This window comes from Molothrus aeneus, chromosome 4 (genome assembly GCF_037042795.1).
Source record: "Molothrus aeneus isolate 106 chromosome 4, BPBGC_Maene_1.0, whole genome shotgun sequence".
Taxonomy (NCBI): Eukaryota; Metazoa; Chordata; class Aves; order Passeriformes; family Icteridae; genus Molothrus; species Molothrus aeneus.
In genome coordinates this window covers 50,275,357-50,292,508 of record NC_089649.1, presented here as the reverse complement: position 1 = coordinate 50,292,508, position 17,152 = coordinate 50,275,357, and the positions used below count along the sequence as shown (strand labels likewise).

The window sequence follows — 17,152 nt, the reverse complement described above, 5'->3', positions numbered from 1 at the left end:
AGTGACAGGTTTCCCAGGAGGTTCTGTTTCTATATATGGACATAAGAAAAAATTTAGCACCTTCCCATGTTTTTACATAGGGACATTGTATTTTATAACAATGAAAAAAAAGACAACCCAGAAGAATTTACAGTCTGAGATTGCTAAAAGCATCTTTTGCCTTCCTTGAAACTCAATTAGGAAGGCACACATTGCTCTATAAATTAACCAGGAAGGTTACAATCTGTCTCCTGGGAAGCACCAATCCAAAACTCATTTCTAGCTGTGCATGTTTCACATGCAGAATTAGGATCCTCATCAAGCACAATAAGCCATCTCTTCAAGAAATTTCTACCAAAATAAATTGATGATATCAAGGAGCTGGAGGTAATAATTCTCCCCTTTCCACTTCTCCTTTGTGACCTTCTGCAGTAACCTGACTGAGATGCCACGGACATGAAACCATGAACTGCATCTTAAGCATGTGATACATAGAGAAACATTTGTTCTTTACTGATAATTATCAACACTTAAATGTGTTGCTGCAGAAGTCACTTTTCTTACAACAGTTACATTAATCATATTACATGCTTTTTCCAAAGCAGGCATTTTTGCAGCGCTTCAATCTTTGCAGAAGCTGACTCTCTAGGGGAGAGCTACTAAAGCCTCCCACAAGGTGGCACGGTTCCCTTTGCTGAAATACAGCATTAAATGTGCCATAGAGACAACTGGTTTTTTTCACAAATGTACTGGCCAATGTCATAATTAGGTTTAAATAGGTTTAAGATCTCTAACACACCTCTAACAAAGTTCATTTTAACAAATTCTTCCAGTAGATAGTTTAATGAGAAAAAAAAAAACCCCTTTCCTCTCCTTTCTTATGATAAAATGAAGCAAAAGTATTTATCTGGGCTTGCTGCCCCACAAAAGCAAGCTTCAATCAAAGGTAGTTAAGGCAGATAATATGGCAGGGGAGAGCCTAAAAGGCTAAAAATATCTGATTTTTTTCAATTCATCTGTTTCAAATCCTATCAGACTTCTTTCAGTCTCTCCATATTTGGGGTAAAATGGACTAGCAAGGAATCCACCTACCCCATCCCCTTCCCATCCATGTGAGAAATAAATGTCTTAGAGCATTTTCCACAGGTGAAGATTGTCCCTGCTGTTTCTGGACCACTTGCCACTCCTGTGAGATATGGCCATAGGTGCCCTATCTGTGGGACAGAGGCAGATGCACTGAACAGCTCTGCCCTCAGCCTCTCCTGCTGCAAATCAGTGCCAGCACTGCTGAGCTTCACCTGCAGGAACACACAGTACCTGCTCTGGTCACTGCTGCCCCTGCACAGCACCTGCACTGGGCAGAAATCAGGCAAGGTGCTTTAAACCAAGTGATTTTTAAAAAGGCAAAAGTATGTCTAGTTTCTCCTCTATTTCTTGTCTTGCTCCTCTCAGTCACTTCTGTGACTGTTCCAGTGCTCAGTTTTGATTACCCATATAAGCATTATCAGCATAGTTTTACCTGAACTGGTAAAACAAAACCAGTTGTGATAGACAAAAGAGGACAAGCTTTTGGCACTGTCCCATTTCACAGACACCAGAGAGGTACCTGATCCAAAAATACTGAAGTTTCAACAGCAAGTGAGAGAGGGAAGAGAGGTGATGGCACAAGTTATTTGTCCACAAAACCACTGCCATGGTCCTCCATGCAGGAACAGCTCAAAAAATACTCAGTGCAAATCACCTGGTAAAATCATAGACATACCAAAATACTGTCTCCCTTTAAAGCTTTCCATACCATAAGGCTCATCATGAAAGGAGCAACTCTATTGCTCTCAGGACTGGAACCTAAAGCTTCTCACTCCTTCAGCTCCATTTACTGTGCTCAGAATTTAGCACTTGCTTTTAAACTACCAGTGAGCCAAGCAAAGTACAACTATTTACATCTCAATTAAATATCACAAGCCAAATAATCAAGATGACAAGGAAAATTAGGTGCCATGATCAGTCTGTTTTCTCTCTTAAAATGTATCATTAAGGCTATTAAAATTATCAACTCTGTATCATACATATTTGTTCCTGCAAATAAGTAGCTTCAAATCCTGTCAGTTGCTGCAGCTGTATGGCACAGCCAAAATACTTATTTAAATTACTTGTATTTTCAATTATAGAGATTTATATACACCCTTAATAATGGATGCAAGCAAAAGGCAAAACTATCAACAAGGCAAATCTGGAGATAGACATGCAAGCATATAAAACGTTCTGCTGCTTCTTTCTCCTCAAAACCCTTAGATTCCAACAGTAAAAGCTTTGATTTAATTATGGTGCTTCGTCACATAATGACCTAATTTTTCTCTATGAAGTGCATTCTCAAAGTAGCATTCTCTCTTCCAAAAAATGAAGTTTCTTGTTCTAAAAGGTAACTTCCTTGTTAGTAGCTGTAAGTTGAAGCAGACACACAAAAAAGGAAGAATACCTTAAAAAGGGACAAACTTGAAAAAGAAGAGCAAATTCTGTCACTGAATGCCCCTGGAAGCTATCTAGAGATAATAAAAACCAGAGCCCTCTCTCAGACACTCGCTTAGTTGTGCAAAAGGACAGTTATTACAGTTGGACAGTGGAATCTTGAGCTCTAAAATCCAATTTCCCAGCTTACATGATTTCAAAATAAGTCACACTTGCCTGACCCAACCGAAGGAAGCTTTAGATCTGCAAACTCCCTTGATGGAATTAGTCTTGCATGGTCAATCCACATTGTGCCAAGAGGAGGGGTACACTTAATTTCAAAACTTAGGAGACATTCTGCACATTGGAAGTTTATGCTTACAACTGCTAGATTTTTAATTGTTATACCATTATGGATCTTCATACAGACCTTGGCTTCCGGATCACTGTTGATGCTACAGGAATCATCATCATCAGATTGTGGACCGTTTCTGTGGCATAAAAAAACAAAACAAAACAATATCAGTCTTAAAATCATATGAAAATTACAGCACAACACAAAACAGAGTTGGTCATTCCACTGAGACCTCTGAAGTCATTGTACCTGAGCTTCAAAGAGGCATAGCGTAACGTTGCTCCTTCAAACTCCTTCAAACTTGGGTCTGGGTTCACAGTGGCTGCATGCAGGTCCTAGAGATAGAGGCAATGCTATTAGTATAGTTTTAATACTATTATAATAGTGTAAAGTACACCATCATGTTATTTCTTATCTCAAAGGGAAATTAAATCCTCCCTGCAAAGAAGCGATAGTATTTCTGGCTGAAGTTGAAAAGAGGCATGCATATATAGATAAATATATATATATTTCTCAAGCTGCATTTCATTCAGTGCAGGCATCTTATTTGTTACATCATGGCAGTTGCCCTGCTAGTTTAGACTGAATCCATTCCAAGTGGAAAGATAGAAAAGGCAGCATGTTTGTGAGCTAGACATCCCTAGCAATACCCCCATTCACTTTGGCCTAGGTTATGAATGACATTCATGGAAAAATAAAAGGGGAAAACAGCCACTGCCATGCAAAAAAAAAGGGTAATAGTAGTAAAGGTTCTAAAATCTGACAATATACTTGCCTTCCAAATGTCACTATTAATCTTTCCCCCATTCAGTACAGCAAAATCACTCCATGGCTGTTTCTAGACACATAATTATTCACACAGGAAGAAGCACATTGATAAAAAAAAAAAAGAAAAAGAAAAAAAAGAAAAAGAAAAAAAACACAAGACACTGTTGTTAGCATTGATATTTACAGGATGGGTTAGGGAACAGATCACCTCAAACTTCAACTACTTACTCCACTATAGCATGGCATTTGGAGGGAAGGGGAGAGAAGACATGCCTCTAACAGTTACTTACCAAAACAAATGATTGAAACAAGGAAAGTTAATATAAATTAGGAACAGACAATGAAATTACTCTTTAACTATGATCTTAAAAGCAAGCAAAATGAATCTGAATATGAATGTTGGCCACAGCTGCTACAGCCTTTGATCAACAGCAATTGAGGGGAAACATTAGGATTTTCATTTGATTGGTACTTTCGTTAAAAGACCCTAATGGTACTGGAACTAGAAGTACTGAAACACAAAAAAAATATATACAAGTGTAAGATACACACAAGGCAAAAATCAAATATTTCTAGAGAGAAAGCACAAGAAAAGGGCAAGAAGGGAAGAAGGATTAGTAAGGAATGCAGAGGTTTCTTGCTGAAAAAGTAGTTTTGAAAAGTCTACCAGATTTTTAAAAAACAACCCCAAACCAAACAAAGCACGCACCCTTTCCTTTTCCATTCAAGTTTCTCAAAGATTTTCAAAGGTGTTCAGTGGTACAATCAAGTAGCAGTGTGTCTAGCACTAAACAATCTGAGTGAGGTTCAGGCTTTTCTGTAAAGCCTGAGAAGAACAGCTGATGCTGGAGTGCCTCTCTCCTCTGTCTCACCTGGAGAGAATTCCCACAGTCCTCAATAAAAGCCAGGAGATTTGATTGCTGGAAGACCCAGAGCCCCTTCTCTATAGCTTCACCAAATCAAGAAATCCTGAAATTAATTCCCCTTCTAAGATGAGCTCTGCTGGGCTGTCCAGCTCAGCCCCAAGGTGAAGTGGTACCCACTAATATGGTCCAAAGTATTCATCTGCAAGGAGGACTTCTCACCACAGAAGCATTCTCAGTATATCCCCACTGGAGGAATTATTTTGTGAGAAACAACTCCCAAGAATAATCCTTTCCTAATGTGCCTTTGAATTAATTGAGTTGTTACCTTTTCATCCCAAGCCCCCTCTCTTTAATTACCAGCTGCTGGTGGTTATGTTACCTACAGAAGAACCTCTAGAGGTGTTCAAGACCTGGGATGAGTTAGGCTATAAGAAGACACAACTACTATCACCAAATTCTCCTATGATCTCAAAGAAGCTCTTATTGAAACTTAAACACAACAGCTTTTTCTCTGCACAGGAAATGGGAAAGAGGCAGCAAAATTTCTAAAATTTGGAAAAGAATGTTACAGAAGACAAGGATTCAAAAAGGAAGTAATTTGACAACACACAAGAGAAAAGAGAGATCTAAAATGAAGTCAAATTTCAACAGCTGTGCAAAACCAAAATACATTTTCATGCTTTTGAGGGGGAGGAAGGGAAGGAATGTTACAGGTTATTCATATTTAGCATTTATTAGCATTTTTGTTAAATCAGCAGGATTTCTGCATAATGCTTAACCCATAATTGCTTTGGATTGAAATTTACTGATTATCTTGTGAAAGAAAAATTGCCTTGCACTTCATGTAAAAGTAAGACATTTTCACATTATTTTCCTTTTTAAAACATTTTTCCATTTCTATGCACAACAGCATCATTCCTCCCTGCCGTTTCTTTAAAATTCTCTGTTCAACAGTAATAACTGTTTTTCTTTATGCTAAATATCCAGAGTAAGCTACAACATAAAAATGGCTGAATTGATCTGTTCTTTGTTGACTGCCCTCAGCTGTGAGCCACATTCTACCAAATGAAGCAAAGCTTCTGTATATTACATTATTTAAGAGACAGGGACACAAAATAAAATTAAGGAAAAAAAGGAGGAAACAAGACAAAGGGTAAAAAGGTGTTACTCAGGGAGGGTGGGGAAAATGGTGTTTCTAAATGTTTGTTTGACAAACTCATAACCTGAAAGAGCCCAGATAAACTCATTTCAAGACTGGCACACGATGCTTTACAGACAAATGTATCTTAGATAAGGTATTTTAATGGACTCACAGAAGCCAGTTGGTTCAGATATCAAATACTACCCATGCCAGTCCTCAGTCCTAGATTATACTCTTATCTGCCTAAAACTTTTTCAGAACGAAGCAATACAAATGCAGCATGGGGGAATGAGCTAAACACATTCCCTTGAAGCACAGGCTTCCAGCAGCAATGAGGCAAGCGGCAGCACACAGCTCACACATGGCTCCAGCTGGGAGGTGGAAGCTCTCCACCACAAGTGATTCTGTCAGTGGTAGTTCTGGGAGAGAGGCATTTGGGAGCCCCCAGCCTAGACTGAATTCCCAATCTTCTGTGAAATGTCAGATTGACCTTATCACAGACACCTGCATTATTCTTTCCCAGGGAGGGAAAGGAGGATCACTTGGGTATGCAGCAGTGCAGGGAGCAGGAATTGAAACAAATATTGCCTGCCAGTGACTTGGAGATGATACAGTGCTGGCATGTACCAACTGCAGAGAGACTAAAACCCAAAAATTCATGATAGCTGACACGGTCAAATTATTTCATTACTCCTATCTCAAACACACACTATGACTTATTTCTCTCTTACTGCTCTGCACTGGGGTTCTGTTCAGAACCAGCTGAATCACAAAGGATCCTTCCTCTACTTCCTTTTAGTAAAGCTTGGCATCTGTGGTTTCAAGAAAGGACTTCTAGTAGTTCCCACTGTAACTCCAGCCATGCCTGAAGCCTCTGTAGCTGTTTCAGTATTTGGAAGTGGACAAAATCCTGAGCCAAGTTCATGCTCTTGTTTTAAGCTCCCATGCTCCAAGACTGCTGGTACTGGATTGGAATGCTATCTTAATGATCACTGAGTCAAAAAGCCAGTACTGCTTCAATAACCCTAAGATGCTGATCAATGAATGCAGAAACTGACAAAAAGCAAATGCATTTGCCTATATCTACAAATAAAATAACTACATGATATCATACTAATACGAATTTTGGGGATGTGCTTATTTCTGTATCACCTTTTACAGCACAGTACATGCTCTTGGTGCTGCCATAGAACTGTCTATGCATAAGTCTTTGCTGGAACAAATTCCTCACTGAATTAGAACTGCCATATCAAAATTTAGGTGAGCCTACTACATGTGTATGTCTTACTTAATAAATCTATACTGTATTAAAATCTATGTTATTGTAATTCACACGTTTTATACACTGGTGATGCTGTTGAGAATGCATGATTATTATTCATAGTCACAAACTATATTTCATTTAAAGCAAACAATCATGAAAGGTTAAAAATACATGTAATACATTACCAGTAGGTCTGAAATTTTTATTGTAAAGACACTTTAAACAGAAGTAGAAAAATACTTCAAATGAAAATACTTTTTTTTCTCCTCTGCAGTTTACCAACCATACTGATTCTGGGTTTTTTGTGAAAATCATCCATAATTTACTAATTAAGGTCCCATTCTCTACATTCTAGAGTTAGAAAAATAATAACAGTAAAGTTTTATTCTTCACATGTACATGACAGGAATTTATGCTAGAAGCTCATGCAGCCCTTTGCATTCAGCATTTCTGAGGTTTTTTTCTTGTTTTCTACCAGAATTGTAACAGTCACAGTTCTTTCTCCATGAATCCTCTCAGAAATTATTTCCAGTATACTTGGTGCACAATAATGAAATGTGTTCAAGTCTGCAGACCTTATGAGTAGCATTTATGAACATGTGAGAACAACCTTTGTAAAATTATGAACAAGACTGTAGGTATTTAAGGCTATACAAGATAAAAGTTTTAGGGTCAAGATGGTAATACATACTTGAATGTCCTTAATTCCTCTTAACTTCCATGTAAGTTAGTTTGATGGATATATGAACAAAATAAAAAAAAAACGTTCTCTCTAAAAGAATTAAAAACCAAAAAACCAGACCCCTAGGGATTGCCTGATCCAAAACTCAGAGCCAGTACAAAGACTTCCCTTGACAGACCTGTGGACATTTTTCTGAAAATTCCATATAAAAATAATTTAAAACTAACATTACCTTACATTAGCATTTAATTCCATAGAAGTCTTCCCAGCATACTCAAACAAAGTGATTGTGTTTTTTGAAGCATACTCTTCTTTGTGAGAATTAATTTTATTTTTCTACTTACATGACACCAAACAAACCCTTGGATAGTGCCTGAAAGAATTATTTTTCAAGACAGTACCAGGTACTGCTCTTTCAGCACATGTGGAGGGCAGAGTGTATCTCTCTGTTTCTAGTTAAAGCCTGATAGATATTTGGTACTGGCAGGATGTACAGAGACTTACACCTGAGAACACTTCATGTTTATTCAATAGAAACTACCCTGTAAAGGAACTAGTGTCTCAAATGAAGACTGATATGTCTTTTGTGATACTCCTGCCAAAAGAGCCAAAAAGAAGATGCAAACAAAGAGTCCAGCCAAAAGTCTTCTGTCATTTGCAAAAATTGTAGGTATCCTGTATCCATACAATGCAGCAAGGCTTCAGAACTGCCAAAGTTTCACACTCATCAGGCACTGTCTGTCCAGTTTATCAGAGACATGTCTGATTTCATCCTACACATCTAAAATTTAGGGTGTTTTATCAGGCACCACCATTATAAAATGAATATAGAGAATAGATACTTACGAGGTATTATCAACAAGTAGCTACACTTTGAGACATTATCAGGCCAGCTTAGCTATCAGCTGAGGCTGCAAGTTCAAAAGGTTATTTCAATTTTTCCTTACAGTATGTGGCCCACAAGAAGACACAGCAGGTTACCTCAGTTTCTGGAGTAGGAGATGGAGTAATGGAACCAAGCGATCCTTTCCGTGAGCCCTGGAGATCTGTTGGGATGGACACTGGACGCTGCCATTGAGTTGTTCCTGTTGGTATGTGCCAGTAGTAGATCCCAGCAATGTCATTTATTTTTTTCCAACCAGGTGGTAAGTCTGGGTCTGTCTGAAATGAATGATCACTCCATATATCTGCTGAGAACAGGAAAAGAAAAAAAATCACACAAAGACACAAACAGTTCTTCCATGGGTAATAACCTCTTGTTATACTGCTGCTTTTAATCTCTTTTTGGAATTAAAAGTTCCTTTTTAGTCTATCCTTCAAGCCTTTTACTAGATATTTTATTATGGTTGCTTTTTTCCTGAGTGTCTCTCATTTCTGCTATCCAAATTTATGTATATACACACAGACACACAAATGTCACGATAACTTGAAATAACTCTTACACTCCAAGGTACAAACCAGACTCTTTCTCCCCCATAGCCACTTTAAAAGTTCTTAAATTACTAATTTACCATTTGAGGACTAATCTGAGCAAGTTCTGCAGAAGAAATGCTAGATGATACCATTACACTCAAATGTAATCAAAAAAACCTCACCTACGACCCAAACCCGAAATCAGCAACATTACCATAATCAGTTCCAGAAGTTCACAAGAATTCTAAACATTTGCTTTTAAATGTCTCCTGTTGTGGTCTCTATGGCATTCAGCATGTAGTTCCTGACTCTAAGGTCTTACATGTTTTAAAGCCTATTCATCTTCAGCCTTACCTGCTTTTGTTTCACAACTGAATAAATCGACTGCGCTCTTCTCAACCACATAAATGGCAAATAAACGCAAAACACTTTCCACAATTTGGGCCACATCATGCAAGAAGTAATGTGATCAAATATCTAAGCATCACAATGAGGCATGTGAGCAACATCTGCAAGTCCAGTTTAAGTTTAAAGTTTAGGCACAGCTTCTGTCCTTGCTATGCATACCTATGTCTGTATACACAGCTGCTCAAACATACAGGCAGCAAAGTGTTAAGCTATGGTTGCATTAAACTGCTAATTTCAAACTAATCAACCAAAGACCCAGAGGAACCAACATACTGTTATTTATTGTTGCAATGACATGCAGCACCAGAAAGACCTAAACAGGAATTACTTTGAAGTAAAAGCAGACAAAACTGACAGCAGAAATAAAATTTTTAACCCAGTGACTGAAACAAAGAATATGTCTGCAACAATTAGTTGCAAGACAATAAATTATCTCATATGTGAACACACAGTTGGAAGGAAATAATGTAAAATATCTGGGATAAGAAAATAGCACTTAGCTGAATAATACTAATTTATTTTGAAAATGTATCCATTAGCAAAAATAAATACTAAATAATAAATACTAAAACAAAAATAATATTTTCATATGTTGAAAAATAAAACAGGAATTAGAGTAGTTTTCAATTAACATAGCTCAGGACTTCCACAGAGGCACATTTCCCACACCAAATGACTGATTTATGTCTGTGTGCAGGTGCTCCTCAGGCAAAGGGACTGGCCTCAGACCATCTGATGAACATGGCTGAACAGAACAGCACCAGAGGGCATGTGTTCATCCTGAAACACCAGCCTCATCTTTGCTATGCAAACCTGCTTGAAAAAAAAACCAAACCAAACCTATGTGTGTCTGAGCCCATGCTGCAGAATGGCAGACTGCTGGGATAACCTTTCCACAGGCTGAGGTTTCTACCAGCATGACCTGGAGAGCCTCCCTAGTGCACTGCCCATTCTAACAGATGGAAGCACTCAGTGTGCAGGGCAAAGGTAATGCAGTGTCACTAGAGATACCAGCACAAAGAAAGACAATAAAGTAAGCATCAACATGCAAAATCTAACAAGACAGACAAATGTGCTTGAGGCATCAGAGACCTGCTACAGGATATCAGGACCTCAGTGGCTTTACTCTGCTTGAATGTGGAATTACAGGTAGCAAAATAATTTCCATCTGAATTTGAAAGACCCCATTTAATGGCATGACATTTTAAAACATGTGATTTTCATTGCACAGCAGCTGGGTGTTATCTCCACTTCCAAGAGAACTTGGTGGTGATGATAAGCAAGGTGTGGGGACAGAGAGTTGGTGCCTCTCTACTTAGGTCCTTGTGCATGAGGGAACTTGGTTTACTGAAGGCCAAGCAAACTTCCTTCCTGAAGAAAATACTCTTAAGTAAGGCAACATGTCTAACACAATAAATTTTGTATTGAACTGGGAGTTGTACTTAGAAAAACACGCCTGTATTTTGCACATGCATCTCTTCTTCAGGTGAAAACAAATCCCACCAATCAGCATGGCTAGGGCACTAATTTATGGACAAAAAGAGGACTCTTGAGTAAGAGAAACTGCAGCCCCAAAGGGATTGAGTTTGGCAGCATACATGACTTCAAAAGAGAGACTGTAAAAATGCTGTACAGAGTTACCAGAGTGCTGCAAGTTCTGTTCCTGGGAGGTGCAGAACAGTAATAGCTCCTATGCCACAGGACAATTTTAACTGTTATTTCACATGCTAAAACCACATATTTTGAAAATTGGGAGACAGTAGCAAGGTAGAGACATACTATGACAGAAAATATATTCAGGGAAATCTGAGAGGTATCATTGCATCATTCAAAGGACACATGCTTTGCTTTTCCAGGGATTTGTTTCAACAGAAGGATCTCATTTAGTCTCCTTGGAAGCAATGCAGCAGATGTGAGTGCACAGCCTCTGGCTAATGCAAATGCAGCTCTGCTGGAGTTGGTGGAAGCACGAGCCTTTCAGTCAGTCTTTCTAGCTTAAAGAGGGCTTATTTCACTGCATGAGATCAGAATGCCCAAGTGAGACTGCTTGTCTGCAAGGCTCAACAATACTGGCAAACACTCGATCTACACTATCTAAATAGGTTAAGTAATAAAATACCCACACTGTACAGAGATGAAGATGAGATATCTCTTTTTTGTTTTGTATTTCTAGCTTAGCTGCCTCAATTCTTATGATGATTTTGAAACAATTTTTCTTCTGTTAAGATCCTCTGAAGAAAAGGGACACCATCCCAACACCAGATTTGATCGAGACTGATTGCCAGTTTTTAATTCCACAGTAAAAAAATTAACTGAAAAGGAGTGTTCATTGTCCAGGCTGGAAGCATGTTGGTACAAATAGGAACACTTCCAGTGTTTTCCAAATGGAAAAAAAATAATCTGGTCAATAATAAATCTGTAAAGTCACTTCTGAATCTCTGGCCCTCCCACTGCTCACCTTCCAGCAGGGGATGCGCAATATAAATGAAGAATTCAAACTGAAAAGCACCTTGTTTGTAAAATGAGATCTAATAAGCATCAAAGCTTTCTATGTCAAAAATTGCATAGAATGGGCCAGCAACAGCATCCAACATGTTGTCCTAGTGTTTGGCCACCAGTGGGAAATCACTAGCTTCATATCTGATGTCTGTCTGCACAGCTGGGCTGAAGCATGACCAAGAGCTGGCCCACCATACCACATGTGTGTTACAGATGTTCCCCTCTAGGCAAACAAGGGGAAGTACAAAAAGGAACTGGGAAGACAGGAGGATAAAAAGGCTTTAATAAAAGGAAAGAGGTGGGAGAAAGTATTGTGGGTTTTTTCCGAAGTACCAAAATCTTGAAATGAAAATGTTTTACTTCAGTGTGCTGCATCTAAATAAAACCAAAACTAAAGAAAAAGAAGGCCACAGAAACTCAGTCTTTTTGAAGAGATGCCAATGACTTCAGCAGATCCAGGATTTCATCCTAAGGGAATCATATTCCCCCCACCCCATACACACACGGATGATCAAGTCAGGCACTGAAGGGAGAAGGAGACTTTGTATTAATGACAGAGGGCAAGTGAAATTCAAGGAGCACTCTCCATTCACAATAGAAAGAACATAGGTCATGTACATTTTTATCCCATCTATTTCCTGCAGTGGGTTCAATGTGCAAGTTTAAATTGTTTGGTTTTAATGAACAGAAGTCTCCAAAGATAGCTTCTCACTTTTTATGCACAACAGCAAAATCAACAGCTTCACCTACTTAGATGATTCACACCAATGATGGCCAGCAGTCAGCCTCACCTAAGCACGACTGCAAGAAGCATGAATGCTATCTCAGCAACAAATGCAGCACAAATACAAGTCAACAGGTCAAATAACCATGAATCAGACATGTCTGCCTAATTTGGGGAACGTTTCTCAATGAGGAGTGATAACCAGCCAGAAGCTGGTCATTTGTCACCATCTCTGCTCACAGCATGTAACTGGTTGTCATGGCAACCCTGTCATCCTCCTTGCCGAATTGCTGAACCAGCCACCAGTCACGTGCACTTGGGGAGAGGAAGATTCTCTAACACCTTCCAGGAAAACATGCTGAAATGTGGGATTTACAGGCATACGTGTAACCAAACTCTATCTGTGCCAAAATGATTTGCTGTTTTGATCAATTGTAAAATCAACCACAATCAGAAAAGACTGACTTTGTAAAAATCCTAAGGAAGTTCGGAATGAAGTGCCTGTACTATTTTTTCTTTTTCATGAGATGCAATCTTTGTCTGGCTGTATAAATGAGTTACTACAAGCAGAAGCATTCAAGCAGAGATGACAAATCTAAAGGAAAGGAGAGGAAACCAGATTTATCAATATTCAGGAAAAAAATCCAGAGACCACAACTAAACCCGCTTGTTTCCTGTCTTGGCTTATTTTCCCTTTCAATGACCAGAGCCCAACCTGCTGATATAAGGACCACAATACTAGCACAACTACCAAAGAAAACACAGGCAAGTGACTTCAGCAGAGGGGCTGTGAAGAACTGTTGATAACAGCCATGGATGAGGGTGATGGATGATACTAGCTGTCCTGCTTAAATGGGGGAATTCTGGGGATCTCCAGGTTGTCTGCTCAGGGGCAATAGAGTCTGAGGGATAGAGGTGAAGCTGTGAGAAGCCAGCACCACAGCTAGTGTTTACAGGAGTTGATATAAACATCAGCAGCAGCAGGAAAAAGTATTGCAGTAAGACTGTGAGGAAAGGTCTATATGTTCCTTCCTGGAAAATGGGCAAAAAATAGGTAAACACAAGAGGACTAGCCTGTTCACCAACCAAAAACATCTATCAACAAAACAAGCAGAGTCTGGTAAAGTAAGGAAGGAAGACTTGGAGGTGACCTGAATTGCTGTGTCAAGGGAGCTTTTGTGGCAACAGATGGACCAGGAAGAAGTCAGCCTCTGTCCCAGCTGGAGGAGGGTGGCTGTTTAGCCAGGTGAAGCAGTGGTGAAAACATGAAATTATAGACATGTAGGAAGGATCATGTCAGCTTCTGCAAAAGCTGATGAAGTGCTACCTGAAAAGGGCTGTACTGGAGACACATCCTATGGCTCTTCCACAAATGTTACTGTGTGACAAGAGATCAATCTCTTGATTAGGGGTGCTGATGGACATTAGGAGAGCTAGGCAACTAAGAAGATCTACTGGGTCTGGATGGAATTGGTCCAAATTTTTTCTTAGCAGCCTGTAACGTACTGCACATTTTATTTGTAACCAAAACAAGTGCTGGAAACATACCAGTGGTTTAGTTAATGCTAAGCAGTGCTTGCATAGGCCCAAGATCATCTCTGTTCTCAGCCTCAAGCAGACAGGCATCGGCCATCTAGTGCTAGTGTTTGCATCACTTTTTATAGATGATTATTTCTTTCTTCACTTACTAAGCTTTCTTTACCATGAGTCATGACTTCTTCTCATTTTTGCTCTTCCAGCTCTCTTCCCCATCTCACTGGTGGGAGGAAACAAGACATGACAGAATTCAAAGCATATTGCCCAACCTAAGATCCAGAAAAAAATAAGCAGGTACCATCTGGGGTGGAATGAAAAAGAGTCCCAAACAAGTGAGGGCAGCATATAAATGAATGCCCTTTCCACCAACTTGGGGCTTAAATGAGACAGTGTCTGAACAAAGTGCACCAATACCTTAGAAGATTTCTACCAACTAATTTTCAAAGCAGTCAGAATAATTTGCTACTGCTCCAGTGAGTGATCTACTGCTTATAAATACCTTTTGCATATCACAGAATTACAGAATGCTTGGGGTTGGAAGAGACTTCTGGAGATCATCTTGTCCAATCCCCCTGCTAAAGCAGGTACACCTAGAGCAGGTTACGCAGGGTTGCATCCAGGTGGGTTTAGAATATCTCCAGAGAAGCAGACTCCACAACCTCTCTGGGCAGCCTGTTCCAGTGCTCTCCCCTCACAGTAAAGAATACAACCAGTTTAACTGAGTTTCTAGCTGATTTGAAATACTAGTTCTCTATTCCTTCCACTAGATGGCAAAAGTTTTACTTAAAGAGTAGTCCAAAACACAGCAGACTGTATACCTCTAAATTGGTTTAAACCCACTGTGATCATGCATTGTGTGATTGTGACCCAAAGGGCCTCATCACCTCAAAGGACTCTGAGCAGCATATAGTTCATCAAGAGCTATTTAAGAGTATTTTCATTACCATTATTAGCAAATTACTAAAAATGGTATTGCAAGTCAACTTTGAGGGCTAAACCAGCCCAGCAGCAATCTGCATCTGCTTTTTTTTTTTTTTTTTTGCATAGTATCTCTTCTTCCTGTGCTTTTCCCCACACAGAGCAGAACTGCAGCATATGATCTCATGTTCTGGGTTCATAACATATTTACTACTTCATCTTGTTTTAGAAGCAGGGTTTTGTTTGGTCTAAAGAGGAAGAATCAAATGACCACCCCACCCAAGGGACTGCTGGACTGACAGAGCAAAGCCTGTGGTGCACACACTGTCCCACTGACCAGCAGGCACCTGCACAGCACACCAAGGGAGAGCAACGTGCACATGCATGGAGTCCAACCCTCCTCCCCTTCAAATTTATCTGTCACAACAGCAGCAGCCAAGCATTTGGTAGAAAAACTGGGAAAATCACACTGGTAGCAGCTCTGGATTTGTGTATTTCTCTCTTAAAATAAAGAGTTCTGATTCTCCTGTCTTCTCAAAGTGAACTGGTATGCTAGTGTCCAACCACCCACAGAAAAACTGGTAATTTTGGGCAATGAACAAACATAGTCAGGAATTTTCACACAAAGCAGAAAGGTTCAGTCTATAACACTGACACAAAAGATATTCAAGTTAAACACAGATGTCCTTCTGACTTCAAGACACAGGATGCCTGCAGAGCAGAAGGGGATGGTGTGCCAGTGTCTGGCATATGGCAGTAGGGTCACCTCAACAGCTTCACTCTCCACAAAGGAACTCCTGCACCTCAGTGCTTTACTTACAACTAACACTCTTGTTTTGCAGGCTTCAAATAGATTTCAGTATCTCCCAGCCTGTAACTCTCCATTTTACTGAAAGGCTGAAGACACAAGTGGCTCCATCTCCTTTCACTTTCTGCTAGTAGCTAGTGCTTCTTACCTGGATACAAGCCATGAAAGACAGAGGAACAGATCTGAATCCCTCCAATACACCTGCCATTAATCCCTGGTACAAAGAATGGTACAAGGTTGGACTCCACACTTTTAATCCCATTTGTCTGAACTGAGGAATAGCTTTCTGTCCTCTCTATTGTATTTCTATTGCATCCTCAATACTTTAAATTGAGGATTGGCAATGTGAGTGAGTGCCACTAGAATCTGAATGACACAAGTAGTAAGAGAGAGTGTGGAAGAAAGAATCTGACTAGCAGTCACCATTTTGTTTGTCTGTTTTAGAAAAGAAACTGCATAAAAATATTTGCATTATAAGCCAGGTACTGGGCAAAGGTAATTTTCTTCATCTAAAATATAATGAGTCCTACTGACTTCAGGAGTCAATGGAGAGAAAGAACTGCACTTCTCTGGAGAATATCCTGCATAAAATATATTGATATGCTCAGAAATTTTAGGGATGTGCTCATTAGTGGTTTTGTGCTAATTAAAAGCAAGTGAAGTTGCCCAGTGGCACAGACATACAATTCAGCTGGTGGCTTGACTAAATCTGCCTTTCCTTGACAGCTTCATTTAGAGCACTGTGCAAATACATTAGAAAAACCTTCTTCTGAATATAATGATTCAGTGAAAACAGAACATAAAACTGAATTACAATGGATCTACTGTGTGAAATTAGATGTTTTACTTCACAAAAAAAGGCTAAGTTTGAGAGAACAGTAATTTCCCCTCTCATATGCAAGCTCTGCTCATCCTTCAGCTCACACACTGTAGCAGAGGCTCTAGGATGCCATGAAAATGACTGCTTTATCCTCACACCAACCTTGTGAGGCAGGAGAGTACAGGCCTGTTTTAAACAAAGTGGGGTGTAGGAGAGGTCTGAGATGCATTAAATAACTCCCTGAAGTCATGGCCAGACTCCAGGTCTCTGCAGGCTCCCTGCACCAAGCCAAACACACACAGTGCACAGAGATCAGCCACTGTGCTCCAGCGTGACTACACATCAGAATCCTCCATCCCCATCCTGCAGTATGGGCTGCTCCTTCTACTATGGCAAAACTTGGTCTATTTAGTACTATCAGTAAAAGCTGGAGTGTGACTTCCAACAATCTATACAATGGATTCATTTGCCACTTTGAATCTGTAGTGAAACGTGCATTAGAGAGCAAACGGAAGGCTCCTGGTTT

The 17,152-nt window shown here is 39.6% G+C and overlaps 1 protein-coding gene across 1 annotated transcript in view; it reads right to left on the bottom strand.

Moving 5' to 3' along the window:
• The window catches only part of APBB2 (amyloid beta precursor protein binding family B member 2), a 165,270-nt gene that overhangs the window by 57,093 nt on the left and 91,025 nt on the right, over positions 1-17,152 (bottom strand). Inside the window, exons 5-8 of the mRNA XM_066548483.1 lie at positions 8,482-8,690; positions 3,555-3,617; positions 3,029-3,114; positions 2,855-2,915 (exon numbers count right to left, since the gene is read on the bottom strand). Coding sequence (XP_066404580.1) covers positions 2,855-2,915; positions 3,029-3,114; positions 3,555-3,617; positions 8,482-8,690 — 419 coding nt within the window. The remainder of the gene's footprint in view (positions 1-2,854; positions 2,916-3,028; positions 3,115-3,554; positions 3,618-8,481; positions 8,691-17,152) is intronic.